The 18,132-nt window shown below is 43.1% G+C and overlaps 1 protein-coding gene across 1 annotated transcript in view; it reads right to left on the bottom strand.

Annotated features, from left to right (window-relative positions):
* Nucleotides 1-17,100, bottom strand: part of LOC115413251 (transcription regulator protein BACH2-like) — a 126,877-nt gene extending 109,777 nt beyond the window's left edge. Inside the window, exon 1 of the mRNA XM_030125985.1 lies at nucleotides 17,000-17,100. Coding sequence (XP_029981845.1) covers nucleotides 17,000-17,100 — 101 coding nt within the window. The remainder of the gene's footprint in view (nucleotides 1-16,999) is intronic.
* Between the last annotated feature and the right edge of the window lie 1,032 nt (nucleotides 17,101-18,132).

Below are 18,132 nucleotides of genomic sequence, written 5' to 3' on the forward strand. Positions count from 1 at the left end.
TTTGCTTTGTTATTGGGTCGAGTGTGTACAGCAGCAGGAGTGTGTATCGGGTTTTGGATGGATGGAAACCTGATTATACTGACTCACTGTTATTTCTGTGAGATATTTAGCTGCTGCTTTTTCAAATCTCACCCTGGGGAGGGAGAATTATTGTATTTCACAATTCATCCTCGTGTCTATGGCTGTGCAATTTGTTGAAAAGGTCACGTAATATGACTGGGATGTTTTGGCTTGACTATCAAGTTGTCAGTGAAAATGCACAGATTACACATCAGTTTGAAATGTGCCTTTTTTGAACTAGTAAATACACAAAATGAAAAAAAAACAGATGAATGAAAAGTGGCTTTGATGCATGTTTTACACTGCACTCCCTTTCAGCCTTTTGCAATTATACACAATACTTGGCAAAAAAAAACAAAAGAAACAGTCCATTTAAATCACTGAATAGTTCAGATCCTTCCATTAGATAATTACTGCAGTAATGAAAATGTTTGAGCTGTGACAAGTCCTTTATCACAGGCAGATGAAGTGATTACCCATCATGCCTAGTGCCTACAGTACAAGCCTGTGGGGGCAGTGTTATGATCAGCTGGTCAGGTCTAGGTTCAGCAACGTTATGTGTCCACAAAATTCTGAAAATGGATTTTGAGGCATTGCATACGCTTATTGAAACTATGACAAAATGGTTAAACAAAGACTTTGGAACTGGTTTTTTTGTTTGTTTGTTTGTTTTTTTAAAGTGGGTGCTTCTATGAATATGGGTTTTTTTGGTGCCTAGCACTAAGACAGCTTTTTAGACCCAATGATAAAAGACAAATTCAGACATATTTCCACCCAGGATGGACCTAATGATGACCTCAGATAAATGCAAAAAAATGTAAACTCCTGCTCTGAGCCATCCCAAAGTTAATGGATTTTAATACAGTTTTGGGCCAAGAATAGGACCAAAATTGGGACATGAAAAACTACCTAAGAGTCAGTGCATTTAATCTGGAAAACATGCCTGTAAATGGTCTTATATACCGCTATAAATAAAGACACTGTGTTAAATTTGATGATTCTAGTGGTTTTTCTAATCCAGACATGTGGGTTTTTCATGAATCTCAGTTTCATTCCAGGTTTCATGTGTAACCCATCGTGTCCACATGTGTTACATGCAGAACCTGTCCAGTTAAACACATATAAATCACAAATGATTTTGCAACAGCGGTCATTTTTGTGAACACTCTGCCTTGCATAATTAGTTCAATTCCCAAAATGTACCTGTGAGAGAATAAGGAGATATTTTAAAAAATAGTAGCGTGTAATTTTCATGTCCTTTTGTTCATGTCACATACAGATTTTTGAGTTAAATATAATGTAAAATAGTATAAAAATGGGTTTTATCTGAAAAATAGTTTCTCTTTTATCTCAGTAAATATTTATTTTTCGAATTGACCCACAGTGCCTCCAAACTTGCTTCATAACATTCGTCTACATCTGGGTTGAATTTCTGAAGTTTTTAGGAACCCTTTTCAGAGAAGCTCCCAGTTCCAATTGCAGTTTGATTACTAGCGCAGCTCTTGTTGTACCCTTTATCTATGGCGGCCAAAGAAAATGCAGCCACTGAAACAGAAACAAACTCCTGTAAGTACAAACAGCTCATTCTAATGTAACAAAAACACAATGATGCTCAATGATGACACTGATGAAAACATAAATATTAATATTATCTCTGTTTTCATATAATATGCCCCTAAATCTCATACATTAGACTAAAGTTGTTAAACATACGGCCCGTGGGCCAAAATCGGTCCAACAAAGGGTCCAATCCGGCCTGCAGCATCAGTATGTTGTTTATTTACATGGCAATAAACACGATTCTGATTCCGATCAATTCATTATTATGAATTTACTTCTTTGACTGCTCAGTGTAGTTAAGCAACATCAGTATGGATCACATCCTTTCTGTGCTTGTAAATGTATACTGTTACGTCTGTTTGTTATGGGAGGACCCCAGGAAGAGCAGCTGATGTCCTGCATCCGCTAATGGGGATCCTAATAAAGAAAGAAATAAAATCAACTCTGCCAAAGCGGTGTAAGAAATAGTGACATTGCACTTCATTAGCTTATTTTACTTATTTATTCTATTTTTTTGCTCTGTTTATTATTATTATTATTATTATTATGGTGACTTCAAATTTTAAATGTTATGTTCTTATCCTGGTTTTTTATCCCAGACTGTTTTTATCTTCTCTGGGTTTTTATTGTGTTTTATTGCATCTTGTTTTGATTTATTTGCTGTTATTTATTTATTTCATTCTTTTCCTTATCCATGCTGCTATACTGTTGAATGGTGGAACTCTGCACTTTTTGTCCTGTTTTGTCCTGTCTGTAAGCTGGATCCAGTACCTGTCTAACATGTTCAACGTATGTCTTGCTGTAATGCCAAAGCAATCACCTCGACTGCACAACAAATCTACCCACGGGTACAAATAAAGGAACCTGGAACCTTGAAACCACACATTTTTTATGCTTCCACTTATGTGGAGGAGCGCTGTTGTGACTGATGATGATGAAAATGTTCGCAAAATCTGACTAAATACTCATGTGATGTAACACAATTCAGACCTGAATTAACAACTGGTTGATAAACAAAAGAAAAAAATCTGAAATCATTTGACAATCATCTAGGTCAACACTCATGTAAACCTACTAAAACGTCATGTTTCCAACTTTTGTGTCGGTGTTTTATTTCATTACATTCCTTTTTGTATTTCAAAGGTTTTTGCTGTTACTTAAACAAAGCATGATGTCACTATTACAACTCAGTCAGTAAAAATCGTTTCGTTCCAGGTAGATCCATTCACTTTTAGTTGCAGTTTAACTAAATATCAACCAGCTAAGAGGCTCCAACGTGGACTTTCCCCTTTTCTTCAGACTAGTGGCACTGTACTCATGGTGCTATTGTATGATCACATGATAAGTAGAACTTGTCTGCAACCACTATCCATTTGTAAAGTACCACTGAATCCTGCATGTGCAGGTAATAATTTGAGCCAACATGTGAGGCATGAAGGGAAGAGCATGGATGTGTTTGGCCTGTCCAGCAGGATTAACCCTTTCATGCACAGTGGTCACTCCAGTGGTCACTCCAGTGGTCAGTTCTTCTCCAGCTGTTCTCTTGTATATTCATGGCTTTTGTTGTTTTAGTTCCAGATCAGCCAACACAGTGGACGCTCATGCACCATCCCATAATAATACACTGACATTCAGACCAGTACTGGAACTTTCCTGCTCTTGATAACCTGATCTGCACTGACATGTTTGAGTGGAAATCAATTGTTAATTGTTATTAGACTGTAATTAAGGCTTTTGTTTTTTTTTTTACAAAAAGTTTGGGTGTTTTTATGACTAGTAATAGTATGTTAAAATGTGAGAAAACATCAGATTAGCAGCATTCATCTTTTTAAATTTCATAGTTTTGACGCAGAATGTCAATAAATGCATATTTATTTGCTTCAAAATGAAGCACATGGCATCCAGCTGAGTGGACATTTTTGGGTTAGGTTCATAAAAAGAATTTTAATCAGATTGTTTTTTCATGCCTAAAAAGGAATAAAATCACTGAGGAAAAAAAATCTTGCTTAAGGTTCTCATAATTCATGCATGAAAGGGTTAAATTCATGAACTGCAGCCTTCACACTGCAGCATCGTCTGCTAACAGTAGAAACGTCATGAACGGCAGCAGAACTACTTCTGAAAATGAGTATGGAGGCAGGGATGAAGAATTCAAAGTAGACAGAGGCTCGGATCTCCCAGCATGCCTCACAACATTTGAATACAGACATAAAATTGTGCCTGGTCGATAGTCAGCTCATGTTTGTATTCATTTGGTGAGTTTGGCGGCGATGGGGCCTGTGAAGGCTGAGGAAAAGCGAACAAACGCCTTCCTGTGATGGAACAGCGATGAGACACAGAACGTGTGTTATATGGTAGGATTATTCCTACAGTCGCCGTCTCTGTGTATCGTCAGTGTGTGCATTAAAGTGTCGACATGCGACTGGAGGCACATGGACCGGATCACACATGTTCACAGACACATACTTACATGCAACTTTGAACAGGGATATTTAGACTTCTTGTGCGGCGTAGCCTATTTACTTATTAATCTCTTTCGTCGGAGACTCTCCAGTCCCCAAAGCCACTCTAACAGAGTACGCACTTTGGCTTTTTCAGCGTGGAATATAATGTTTCTGAGGGAAATCAGCTGTGGGCTTGTTTATTCACATTTACAACTGGATCATTGGAAACCATTAGTGTTCTGCACCTCAATGAAACGATGAAAGGCAGAGAAGAGCCCACACAAAGAGCATGACTTCAGCAGCCGCAGAAAATTCTGTAAAGCATCAAAACAAGACAGAGAGAGAGAGAGAGAGAGAGAGAGAGAGAGAGAGTAGGGAGAGAGAGAGAGAGAGAGAGAGGAGAGAGAGAGAGAGGGAGAGAGAGAGAGAGAGGAGAGGGAGGAGAGAGGAGAGAGAGAGAGAGAGAGAGAGAGAGAGAGAAGGAGAGAAGAGAGAGAGAGGGAGAGAGAGACAGAGAGAGAGAGATAGAGAGGAGAGGAGAGAGAACAAGAGACAGAGAGAGACAGAGAGAGAGAGAGAGAGAGAGGAGAGAGAGAGAGAGAGAGACAGAGAGAGAGACAGAGAGAGACAGAGAGAGAGAGACAGAGAGAGACAGAGAGAGAGAGACAGAGAGAGAGAGGCTGAAGGGTCATTTTCCTTCCACACATGGGACTAATGATGCTGAAGTGGCTGCTCATGTCTGACTGTCACATATGCAGAGTTATTCCAGCAGCTGCTCAACAGGACGCTTGTATTCAGATCAGTCATGTGTCAAACCAAATACAGGTACGACTTCATCCTACATGATGCAGGATATTCACATACTCTGCATTCCATTCCAGAAACTCTGACTTGGAGCGGGAGAGGCAGATGTGTAATTATTCACATTACTAATGGCTGAACTCCATGTGTTTGCCTGGACATAATTCTTACTGTGCTCTGTTACTGTATCCAAAAGGTTAGTTGCATCATCAAATCTGTGGGAAGACCGCGCTGTGGAAACTTTGCACAGATAATTTACAAGCTGCTTAGGGAGTAATATATATGTATTTTTTTTAAATATCTTTTATTTCACAAAAGAGAATCATCCAGATACAGTACAAACTTAGGGATACTGAGTCTTACATTTTGTAGTCTCCTTTGTGCCCCCCCCCCCCCCCCACCCCTAAAGGAATAAACCAGCTAAACCACAGGTGTCAAACATGCGGCCCGGGGGCCAAATCCGGCCCATAGGATGAATTATACTGAAGATATTAACAATCAATGGTGTAAAAAATAATTTTGATTCAGGTTCCACATACAGATCTCAACTGGGTCAGATCAGTAAAATAGTATCACAATAGCCTATAAATAATGACAACTGCAGGTTTTATCTTTGTTTTAGTGAAAAAAAGTAGAATTACATGAAAATGTTTACATTAATAAACTATCCTTTTACAAAAAAATGTGAATAACCTGAACAGATATGAACAACCTGAAATGTCTTAAGACAAATAAATGCAATTTTACCAATATTCTACCTGGTACTATATGTTTGGTGTATTTGTAATTGTAATGTAAGATGTAATGCACATGTGTAAATGATAATCTGATAAACTGAGGCAGAATATTGTTAAAATTACATTTGTTTTTCTTAAGACATTTCAAGTTGTTCATGTTATTCAGATTTTTAATGAAACATTGTAGATGTAAACATTATCATAATGTAATTTTACTTTTTTCACTGTTATTATTTTGCTGGTCCAGCCCACTGCAGATCATTTTGGGGTGGAAGTGGAACTGAACTAAAATGAGTCTGACAGCCCTGAGCTAAACACACTCAAAAGTAACACACCAAAAAACATACACGTCTAAATATAAATTAAAATAAATAAATTAATAATAATAATAATAATAATAATAATAGGGGAAGCAGCATAAGCATGGTGATGCATACTGTAACATAAATGTTAGTAGCAGGGCAGTATTCTGCATTTGACGGACAAACCCAAACTTTCTCCATACCACAGAGTAAAGGCGACCAAAATTCATTAAAAAAATGGCCACGATTATATTTATCCAAGGTCAGTTTTTCTAAAGGTAAAAAAGAAGACAGCCAATCATGGAAAATCTTAAAAGATGGAGGGGAATAAATTTGACCAAATTTGGAACAAGTGGATTTTACTCATAGCCCCCATGAGAGCAGACTTTATTTGCTGTCACTGACAATATTTGGTCTTTGAAACGTTCTGATTTCATTTCTGACTGGTTATCGAGGATCAGTTCTGTGACAGCAGAGGCAGATGACCCCCCACTCGTTCTGTTTTTTATACTCACTTCTGTATGTTGTTAAATCTTTAATTAAGTTGTATTAGAGGGTTTTTTTTGGGTTTTTTTAAGTGAGTCTATGAGTCCCATCTGGCTGGTGAAGTGCACCTGCTGGACTCAAAAACAACTAGAAAAGCACTCGGAGCGCAGACCTCCACCAAAGCAGATGTTTACGATATAATAAAAGTCACAGTAAAAGTTTGGATCATAGATGTGCTTAGATTTGGGACAAAACAAAACACCCAAGCAACATGTGATGGATGTTTTTTCACAATTATCTCCCAGAAAAGTCAACTGCTGCGTCATTTTTAGCCCCATGTTGCATTTCTTCAGTGTCTTCCTTCTCTCCACAGAAAACAAAGGTCACATAACACAGACTGAGTGTGAGTTCACCGTCTGTAACTTTGTTGCTTTTGAAGCAAAGAAACATGTATTTACTGATATATTGGGTGAAAACGATGAAATAAAAACATTTTTAATGCTGCTAATCTGATGTTTTCTCATATTTTAACCAACTCTAATACTAGTCACTACTCATTTCATGAAGATAATAATAATAATAATAATAATAATATGTTCTAATAACAATAACAAGCACTTGATGTACAGTCAAACATGTTCGTGCAGATCAGGTTTATCATCAGCACAGTTCCAGTAATGGCATAAATGTCTGTGTATGGGATGATGCATTAGTGTCCACTGTGTCGGCTGATATGGAACTGAAAAAACAAAACTCACGAATATACAAGAGAACAGCTGGAGAAGAACTGTCCACTGGAGCGACCAGTATGCATGAAAGGGTTAAAAATCATCATTAATATCTAATCAGGTGTATTAATTGAAGCAATTGTGGGATTTAAATGTCTTACTTTGGCCCCACCCAGTGGCAGTATCAAGAACTACAGCGAAGAAAACCAGCACAACAGTTCACACAGATGGTCTGTTTTTCTACAAACCCATTTGTATCCCAACAGGAAGTAGTTGTAAGGCACTGCAACCATGTCATTTCCAACAAAGAATCATCTGAAATGGAATGAACCAATAACCCAGATCGCAAATTCATTATGGCTGAAATCTGGCCCAAAACTGGCACGTCATTTGGTAAAGTTCTGGGCGGATGGATGGGCCCTAAATGGACCAAAATAGGAAAGCCAAAATCAAACCAGAAGGAAGGAAGCCAAAATTCACCCAAAACTAATTGCGGACTTCCAAAATATAGCCATAACTGTCCCAGAAAAGCCTCAAATCCACATAATCCAGCCAAAAAGTAGCCCAAACGGACCCAAACAGAGGCCCAAAGGAGGCCAAAGTTCACCCAAATGTGTGGTGATCATGTTTTTAAATGAAGTGGGTTTTCTTCTGGGCAGAAATTCCTGCTGTTTGCTCAGTGTTTTGTCTTTACACAATCTGCCAAACACAACCAAACACATCCACCTATGGAGTCAGATGCTGGTGCTCTGTAGTCGGTCTGCTGTTGAACATGCCATACCATCCCTGCACCGGAGCCGCTGAGTGCCCAGGCTGTAGTTCACCACACAGGCCACAGCTCAGACACATACTGCATCTGGTCTGGAGAACCTGGAGCAGACCACAGTTCAGACGACAGGCTTTCAGAATGACGACAGAAACAAACGCCACATGTGCCCTAACACTGCACACATATGCCCTATCTGGGCAGAGCAGGGGGGCTTTCAGGGCATTTGTGCACGGCTCCATCTACACCAACACTGTGCACTAACTTCACTGTTTTTAGTCAATGATTTCTTCATGTTTTCTGTTAATACACTTTTTTCTGGGTGATATTTACACAAATCCAGGAGAAGTATTTCATGTGTTCTTTGGTGCAGATAAGTGTGTGCAGCAGAAGCAGTAGGCTGGTAAATATTTCATGGGCTTCAGTCACCTCTCATCTGCTCCATTCAGCTGAAGTGTGGAGGACACACTGAGCAGACACACACACACACACACACACACACACACACTCCTCTGCTTCCATGTGCTGCTGCTGCTGCTGCTGCTGCTGATGCCATGAGCACAGATGAGAGCTGGAACAGCAGCTTTATGGAAAACAAAGACCTGCTCTGGACACTGCACGGTCTGTTTACGCCGGCTTCAACAAGTCACCAAAACAGCCTTCACATGCACACTACACCCCCCCACACCCCCACCCCCACACAAACCCCACCCCCTTTCCCCTGTATGTGTAAGCCATGCACACTGAACATCCTATCTATTTATTTGTCTATATATAAAAGCGCTGCTCCGTGCAGATGCGTCTGGTTTGCTTAAATAAAGCCGTTCAGTGGGGGGGGGGGGGGGGGGGGGGGGCAGAAGGAGGTCTGTGGGAACAAAAAACACGTCCGTGCACGAGCATTCCTGCTTTCTGAGGGGGGGGGGGGTTGTTGACGGAACCGAGTGGAGAGGGCTGAGGGCGGGAATAAGAGGATGGAGGCTGGCTCCTTTGTCCCTCTGCAGCCCCCCCCACCCCCCCACCAGCATGACAGAAGCACAGAGCTCCGGCTGTGGCAGCAAAACGCAGCCTGCATTACCCCCCCCCCCCCCCCCCCCCTTACCTCCGCTTACTGTAGTGTGTAACCCCCACATGTTCGGGAATGTAATGAACAGAAGAATGAAAAGGAGGAGAAGAAGAAGGAGGAGAAGAAGGAGGAGGAGCACACACTGCACCCTGCCGGACTGTACTGGGTCTGGTCTGGGTTTAAGCACAAGTGTGACTGCAGACACACACAGCTGACAGTACACACACACACACACACACACACACACACACACACACACACACACACACACACACACTTTGTTATGGCGCAACTTTCCGGGTGGAATTACGCGTGTTTTTTTTCTGACTCCCCAGTTTTCCGCAGCAGGAACAGGCAGCTGGTCCAACAGCAGACACACACCCGGAGCAGCACCGGGAACAAACAGCACCGAGCAGCCCACACACAAGCCCTGACAGCGGACACATGAGCACAGCACAGCCCCGGACCGACGGACCGACGGACGGACGGATGTGTTCAGCTGCACCAGCACACGCACTACAGCTGCACCGTTACTACTGTTACTATTACTGTTACTGTTACTATTACTATTACTAGTATTATTATTATTATTATTATTATTATTATTATTATTATTATTATTATCCCGGGTAAAAGCGGGGAAGATCCAGAGGAGCGGTGCTTACCCGTGTGTGTGTGTGTGTGTTTTCTTCTCCTCCGTCCTGGGTTCAGTTGTGCTGGATAAAAGTCCACATTGTGCTCTCTCTCTCTCTCTCTCTCTCTCTCTCTCTCTCTCCGGTGCAGCCCCGCGGACAGCAGACACGGCCGCGGCGGTTTTAACGGATCCTAGGCATCAGTCTGTGAGTGTGTGTGTGTGTGTGTGTAGTGTGTGTTAGGATGAAACGCCTTTTCTCCTCCAGGAGCTGCATTGTTGACATTGGCTTCATGACGTCATGTGGGCCCTCATTCACAACAACGGCCAAGCCCCCCCCCTTGCTCCTCCTCCTCCTTCTCCTCCTCCTCCTCATGTGGTGGTGGTGATGATAATGGTGATGATGAGGGGCTGGAGCCCCCTGCCTGGACCTGACGAAGCAGCAGCAGCAGTAGTAATAGTAATAGTAGTAGTAGTAGTAGTAGTAGTAATAGTAATAGTACGCACATATTTGGTCAATTATGCTTTCCACTACAGCGCGTGCGCTACTACGCCACGAGGACGCGCCGCTTCCGTTACTACACATGTACTCAACTGGTGTGATCCCTCAGTCCGACTCAAATACCCTGAGTAATCTGATACTAGATATTTAAAAATACAGCCCTGAACAGTAGTCTGTGACCAGTTACACAACACCAGTCCCAAAAATACAATGTACTTTCCATTACAGTAACAGTATCTGAGAGTACTTTCAGCACAGAGGAGGTACTTGGATCCTCCTACATAGTAACAGATTACCCATAAGGCATTGCATTATCGCACACATCCACCCTCTACATATGTGAAGACATGTGAGGAATAAACACTTAGAATTTATACATTATTAGTAGTAACAGTAGTAGTAGTAGTAGTATCAGTAGTAGTAAAAGTAGTAGTAGTATCAGTAGTAGTAGTTGTAGTTGTAGTAGTAGTAGTATCTGTAGTAGTATCAGTAGTAGTAGTAATAGTAGTAGTAGTAGTATCAGTAGTAGTAGTAGTAGTAGTAGTATCAGTAGTAGTAGTCGTAGTAATAGTAGTAACAATAGTAGTAGTAGTAATAGTAGTAGTAGTAGCAATAGTAGTAGTAGTAGTATCAGTAGTAGTAATAGTAGTGGTAGTAGTAGTAGTATCAGTAGTAGTAGTAATAGTAGTAGTAGTAGCAATAGTAGTAGTAGTAGTAGTATCAGTAGTAGTAGTAATAGTAGTAGTAGTAGCAATAGTAGTAGTAGTAGTATCAGTAGTAGTAATAGTAGTGGTAGTAGTAGTAGTATCAGTAGTAGTAGTAGTAGTTGTAGTAGTAGTATCAGTAGTAGTAGTAGTATCGGTAGTAGTAGTGGTAGTAGTAGTAGTAGTATCAGTAGTAGTAGTAGTAGCTGTAGTAGTATCAGTAGTAGTAGTAGTAGTAGTAGTAGTATCTGTAGTAGTATCAGTAGTAGTAGTAGTAGTAGTAGTATCAGTAGTAGTAGTAGTAGCTGTAGTAGTATCAGTAGTAGTAGTAGTATCAGTAGTAGTAGTAGTTGTAGTAGTAGTAGTATCTGTAGTAGTATCAGTAGTAGTAGTAATAGTAGTAGTAGTAGTAGTAGTATCAGTAGTAGTAGTAGTAGTATCAGTAGTAGTAGTAGTAGTAGTAGTAGTAGTAGTAGTAGTAGTCAGGGTCATCTATCTTTAAACGCAGACAGCACACACAAAACTGGGTGAAAGAAGCTTCAGTAAGTCTTCAACTGATTCCTTTGAATCATAAAAATAATGACTGCAGGGATGAACGTTTGTGCGGAGGGTCCTGGACTCCAAACAGAAGCCAAAGCGGACCCATGTTCCAGAAGCCAAAGCAGACCCATGTTCCAGAAGCCAAAGCAGACACATGTTCCAGAAGCCAAAGCAGACCCATGTTCCAGAGGCCAAAGCAGACCCATGTTCCAGAAGCCAAAGCAGACCCATGTTCCAGAGGCCAAAGCAGACCCATGTTCCAGAAGCCAAAGCAGACCCATGTTCCAGAGGCCAAAGCAGACCCATGTTCCAGAAGCCAAAGCAGACCCATGTTCCAGAAGCCAAAGCAGACCCATGTTCCAGAAGCCAAAGCAGACCCATGTTCCAGAGGCCAAAGCAGACCCATGTTCCAGAAGCCAAAGCAGACCCATGTTCCAGAGGCCAAAGCAGACCCATGTTCCAGAGGCCAAAGCAGACCCATGTTCCAGAAGCCAAAGCAGACCCATGTTCCAGAAGCCAAAGCAGACCCATGTTCCAGAAGCCAAAGCAGACCCATGTTCCAGAGGCCAAAGCAGACCCATGTTCCAGAAGCCAAAGCAGACCCATGTTCCAGAGGCCAAAGCAGACCCATGTTCCAGAAGCCAAAGCAGACCCATGTTCCAGAAGCCAAAGCAGACCCATGTTCCAGAGGCCAAAGCAGACCCATGTTCCAGAGGCCAAAGCAGACCCATGTTCCAGAAGCCAAAGCAGACCCATGTTCCAGAGGCCAAAGCAGACCCATGTTCCAGAAGCCAAAGCAGACCCATGTTCCAGAAGCCAAAGCAGACCCATGTTCCAGAAGCCAAAGCGGACCCATGTTCCAGAAGCCAAAGCAGACCCATGTTCCAGAAGCCAAAGCAGACCCATGTTCCAGAAGCCAAAGCAGACCCATGTTCCAGAAGCCAAAGCAGACCCATGTTCCAGAGGCCAAAGCAGACCCATGTTCCAGAGGCCAAAGCAGACCCATGTTCCAGAAGCCAAAGCAGACCCATGTTCCAGAAGCCAAAGCAGACCCATGTTCCAGAGGCCAAAGCAGACCCATGTTCCAGAAGCCAAAGCAGACCCATGTTCCAGAAGCCAAAGCAGACCCATGTTCCAGAGGCCAAAGCAGACCCATGTTCCAGAAGCCAAAGCAGACCCATGTTCCAGAAGCCAAAGCAGACCCATGTTCCAGAGGCCAAAGCAGACCCATGTTCCAGAAGCCAAAGCAGACCCATGTTCCAGAGGCCAAAGCAGACCCATGTTCCAGAAGCCAAAGCAGACCCATGTTCCAGAGGCCAAAGCAGACCCATGTTCCAGAAGCCAAAGCAGACCCATGTTCCAGAAGCCAAAGCAGACCCATGTTCCAGAAGCCAAAGCAGACCCATGTTCCAGAGGCCAAAGCAGACCCATGTTCCAGAAGCCAAGCAGACCCATGTTCCAGAGGCCAAAGCAGACCCATGTTCCAGAGGCCAAAGCAGACCCATGTTCCAGAAGCCAAGCAGACCCATGTTCCAGAAGCCAAAGCAGACCCATGTTCCAGAAGCCAAAGCAGACCCATGTTCCAGAGGCCAAAGCAGACCCATGTTCCAGAAGCCAAAGCAGACCCATGTTCCAGAGGCCAAAGCAGACCCATGTTCCAGAAGCCAAAGCAGACCCATGTTCCAGAAGCCAAAGCAGACCCATGTTCCAGAGGCCAAAGCAGACCCATGTTCCAGAAGCCAAAGCAGACCCATGTTCCAGAAGCCAAAGCAGACCCATGTTCCAGAGGCCAAAGCAGACCCATGTTCCAGAAGCCAAAGCAGACCCATGTTCCAGAAGCCAAAGCAGACCCATGTTCCAGAAGCCAAAGCGGACCCATGTTCCAGAAGCCAAAGCAGACCCATGTTCCAGAAGCCAAAGCAGACCCATGTTCCAGAAGCCAAAGCAGACCCATGTTCCAGAAGCCAAAGCAGACCCATGTTCCAGAGGCCAAAGCAGACCCATGTTCCAGAGGCCAAAGCAGACCCATGTTCCAGAAGCCAAAGCAGACCCATGTTCCAGAAGCCAAAGCAGACCCATGTTCCAGAGGCCAAAGCAGACCCATGTTCCAGAAGCCAAAGCAGACCCATGTTCCAGAAGCCAAAGCAGACCCATGTTCCAGAAGCCAAAGCAGACCCATGTTCCAGAAGCCAAAGCAGACCCATGTTCCAGAGGCCAAAGCAGACCCATGTTCCAGAAGCCAAAGCAGACCCATGTTCCAGAGGCCAAAGCAGACCCATGTTCCAGAAGCCAAAGCAGACCCATGTTCCAGAGGCCAAAGCAGACCCATGTTCCAGAAGCCAAAGCAGACCCATGTTCCAGAAGCCAAAGCAGACCCATGTTCCAGAGGCCAAAGCAGACCCATGTTCCAGAAGCCAAAGCAGACCCATGTTCCAGAAGCCAAAGCAGACCCATGTTCCAGAAGCCAAAGCAGACCCATGTTCCAGAAGCCAAAGCAGACCCATGTTCCAGAGGCCAAAGCAGACCGGTGGATCGGTGTGATGCAACTCCAAACATATTCCCGGTAACCCCTCCCCCACGTCACACCATGTGCATGTGCAACTATAGTGTGAATATGTCAGTGGTATTTAAATCTACATTTATATGAAGAGCAGATTCCTTTTCCTTTATTCTCTTTATATTTCATGTTTCACTCTTGTATGTTTTTCTGCTTGTCTGTTGTAAAATTTGTTTCGATGTCAGATTGTTTTTTGTCTTTTGCTGCTGCTGCTACAGTGGTCCTAAAGTGCAAAAGAGAAAACACCATCCTACCTATGTAAACCTACCTCAACACGGGACGCCAATATAGGAAGTGTAGGACCAGAGGACCCACATGCTGTTTAGTGTTTTCCATCTTTATGGGCTGGTTCTGCTGCCTGTCATTCAACTGTCCATTTGTTCATGGGTGACGGTAACTCTGCCCGGACAAACTGCCCAGACCACTGCACACACACACACACACACACACACACACACACACACACACACACACACACACACACACACACACACACACACACACACATGCAGCCTGTGCTGCAGGTGACTGATCACATTCACATTTTAATCATGATGATGGATTCATCTGCATTAACACATTTTGACAGCCCTAATAATATTATATATATATATATATATATATATATATATATATATATATATATATATATATATATATATATATATATATATTTATATGTGTGTGTGTGTGTGTGTGTGTACAAGTATACACCCTACATATACCATTTACATACATGCATACATACACTAAATGTATACACATCCTCTTATCTCCAAAGTAATATAGCGTACATACACATCCTCCAATAGGATTTCATTTTCACAATCATGAAAAATGTTTCAAATGAACAGCACAGTGGTATGAAATGTAATATTACTTCTTTAGTGGAAGAATTTGAGTCTGGATTTGAATACTAAGATTAAGGTGTTATTTTTGATCATGGGGGGTTTCATGTACCATAATGTGCACTGTAAAAAATGACTGGAGAATTCACACCAAAAAGTTGTAAAATTGAAACATAAAAAACTCTAAGTGACAATACAATGCAAAGTTGTTCATTTGAACAGATTTCTGTGTTAACGATTAAATCAAATATAACTGTAGTTTTTACAGGAAGAGTATGTGAACAAAACCAGGTTAGTATGAAGAAATGATGGATTTGTCTTGTTTTATTGTTGAAATAAGAGCATATCTGCTTTTTTTGTTTTTTTAATAAAAAGTCATAAAAAAGTCAACCTTTACCATGTACCATTTTAAATTAGTAAATGAATGGGTTGGTAGAGTTGGTAGAGCGGCTCGTCCAATAACCAAAGGGTTGGTGGTTCCAATCCTGGCTCTGACTGTCCATATGTCCAAGTGTCCATGGAAGACACTGAACCCTAAACTGGTCCCAGTTGGACCTGGTGGATTTGGAAAGAGCTGTGGACACCATGAAGGAGGAGAAAATGAGCTAAAGAAGTGAAGAACATTTACCATTTAAATCCACTGTTAAATCTACATGTTTAAAATGTTAAATCTACATGTTTAAAATGTTCAATCTACATGTTTAAACTGTTCAATCTACATGTTTAAACTGTTCAATCTACATGTTTAAACTGTTCAATCCACATGTTTAAACTGTTCAATCTACATGTTTAAACTGTTCAATCTACATGTTTAAACTGTTAAATCTACATGTTTAAAATGTTCAATCTACATGTTTAAACTGTTCAATCTACATGTTTAAACTGTTCAATCTACATGTTTAAACTGTTCAATCCACATGTTTAAACTGTTCAATCTACATGTTTAAACTGTTCAATCTACATGTTTAAACTGTTAAATCTACATGTTTAAAATGTTCAATCTACATGTTTAAACTGTTCAATCTACATGTTTAAACTGTTCAATCCACATGTTTAAACTGTTCAATCCACATGTTTAAACTGTTCAATCTACATGTTTAAAATGTTCAATCTACATGTTACTCCGTAAATATGTTTACAGTTGGATGTGTTTTTTACAGTATTGTTCTGGAAACCACAGCTGCCAGCTTTTTTCTGTAAAAACAACAGCATTTTTTTAATTTTTTTTTTTTTTTTTTTACAGTGTGGGAACTTTTAGTTTGATATTAAATTGACCTTGTGTTGTATGTGAGAATTGACTGTGAATATTATTTGACTGTCTCATAGTGTGTGAATGTATATTATTATTATCCCTCCAGTATCCGGGTGTGCTTTTTAGGCACACTTTGCACTTTGTGTTAAAAAACTTCACATTATTTTTCACAATTTAAATAAGGTTAGAATTCAAAAGTTGTTCATTTTTGCATGATCTTTAAAATTCTGTCCACCAACTCAAATATGCACATTGTAAAGAAAAGAAAATGACCAGACTAGCATCTGTCTGCCAAGTGCGCAGAAAACGCACTATTTCTTTCATTAGAACCACTGTTTTTGATCCGTGAGCCATTAAGGCATAAATCCTGCTTTCACTGATACCTGGGCTTCATTTGAGAGGGGAGGGTCTAAACTAATTTATTAACCATGTTTTTACCCTCTGACGTCACTTTTACCATATTTGGAAGAGGAAGAAATTGCATGTTCTTTTTCCCATTAGATGGCAGTCTATGGTTCCCTGTTCCCCTCTTCACTCAGGCTCTGAGAGGGTGTTTTTATGTGTGGGGGGTCTGAGTTCATGTGCATGTGTGTGCATACGAATGCACGCGTGCGCGCACATGCGTGGTGTGTACATTATTAGACTTTTTGGCCTTTTGCGGAAAAAGCGCATGAAGCCTTCAAAGTGCACTGTTGTTCAGTCACTCCATTTCATGTGTAGAGTTTTTCTAAAAGCTCCAAATCTCTGTTCTAGTTTATTCTTGTGAACCACACATGCGCACGCACACACACACACACGCACACACACACACACACACACACACACACACACACACACACACACACACACACACACACACACACACACTAGCATTCACGGCACTGAGGTGGAACTACTGTGGACATTCAGCAGAACTGCAAACACACACCTGCAGCTGCAGGGGGGCTGAGGAGGACCGGGAGGGTCTGAGGAGGACCACTTTAGATCACATGGGCATTTCGGACTCTGCATCCCTTACCTGACCCGATGGAACCAGATTTCAGCTCGGAGGGGGTTCCTGCGGGGGCAGGGGTGTCCAGGAGCGGGCAGGTGCCGTGCGCCTCTCCGCTGTTTCCTCATGGACACCGGGGGGACCGCCGGTGCTCTGAGCCTGATCCAACTTATACCGTGGCCCGGGTCAGGTGGTTTTCAGTTTCTGTCTCACTGACGACAGTCCAGATGACCGTGGACCAGAACAACCTCCAGGGAAAACGCTCCGGCCGGAACCGGACCCATAGTGACCCCACATATGAGTGCGTATTTGAGCCTCTTCCACCACCAGGAAACCCGCAGCATGTGGGACAAACGGACCGGCCGGTCTGTGTTTGGACCACCAGGCCCCTAAAGCCATTCCAGCCCATCACCGCCATGATCCTGTTCAGTGACCGGATAAACACCGGCCGCGGTGTTGAGGCGCAGCCGTGGACAGGTGTGTGCAGGTGGACAGGTGTGTGCAGGTGGACAGGTGTGTGCAGGTGGACAGGTGTGTGCAGGTGGACAGGTGTGGACAGGTGTGTGCAGGTGGACAGGTGTGTGCAGGTGGACAGGTGTGTGCAGGTGGACAGGGTGACTGCCCCCTTATTCAGCCAAAGCTCTGACACCTGCGTGGATGATCAGCTGCTTCCTCACCGGCCGCTGCTGTTTCCTCTGATTTGTTCAGGGGGTGTGTCCTCAGAGGGTGTGTCCTCAGAGGGTGTGTCCTCAGTGGGTGTGTCCTCAGTGAGTGTATCCTCAGAGGGTGTGTCCTCAGTGGGTGTGTCCTCAGAGGGTGTGTCCTCAGTGGGTGTGTCCTCAGAGGGTGTGCCCAGGTGTGCCGCTTTGGTGTGTGCCAAAGGGGGGGGGGGGGGGGGGACATGCCCCTCCCGGGTACCAAGTACCGGGAGCCGGCGGTGAACAGCAGAGGGAGGAGCCTGATGGTCCCACTGGTGTCCATGAGACACGCCTCCCCAGACACCAGGGGTAGCACCAGCATCTGGGGGGGCCCACCCCCCCCCCCCCCCCCCCACCCCCCCCCCCCCCCCACCCCCCCTCCACTCCCTCCCCGGTGCACAGTGGGTCTAACCCGGGGCAGGTCTGGTCCACACAGGGGGCATGTGGAGGTTCAGTCTGTGG

Source organism: Sphaeramia orbicularis, chromosome 22 (assembly GCF_902148855.1).
Source record: "Sphaeramia orbicularis chromosome 22, fSphaOr1.1, whole genome shotgun sequence".
Lineage (NCBI taxonomy): Eukaryota > Metazoa > Chordata > Actinopteri > Kurtiformes > Apogonidae > Sphaeramia > Sphaeramia orbicularis.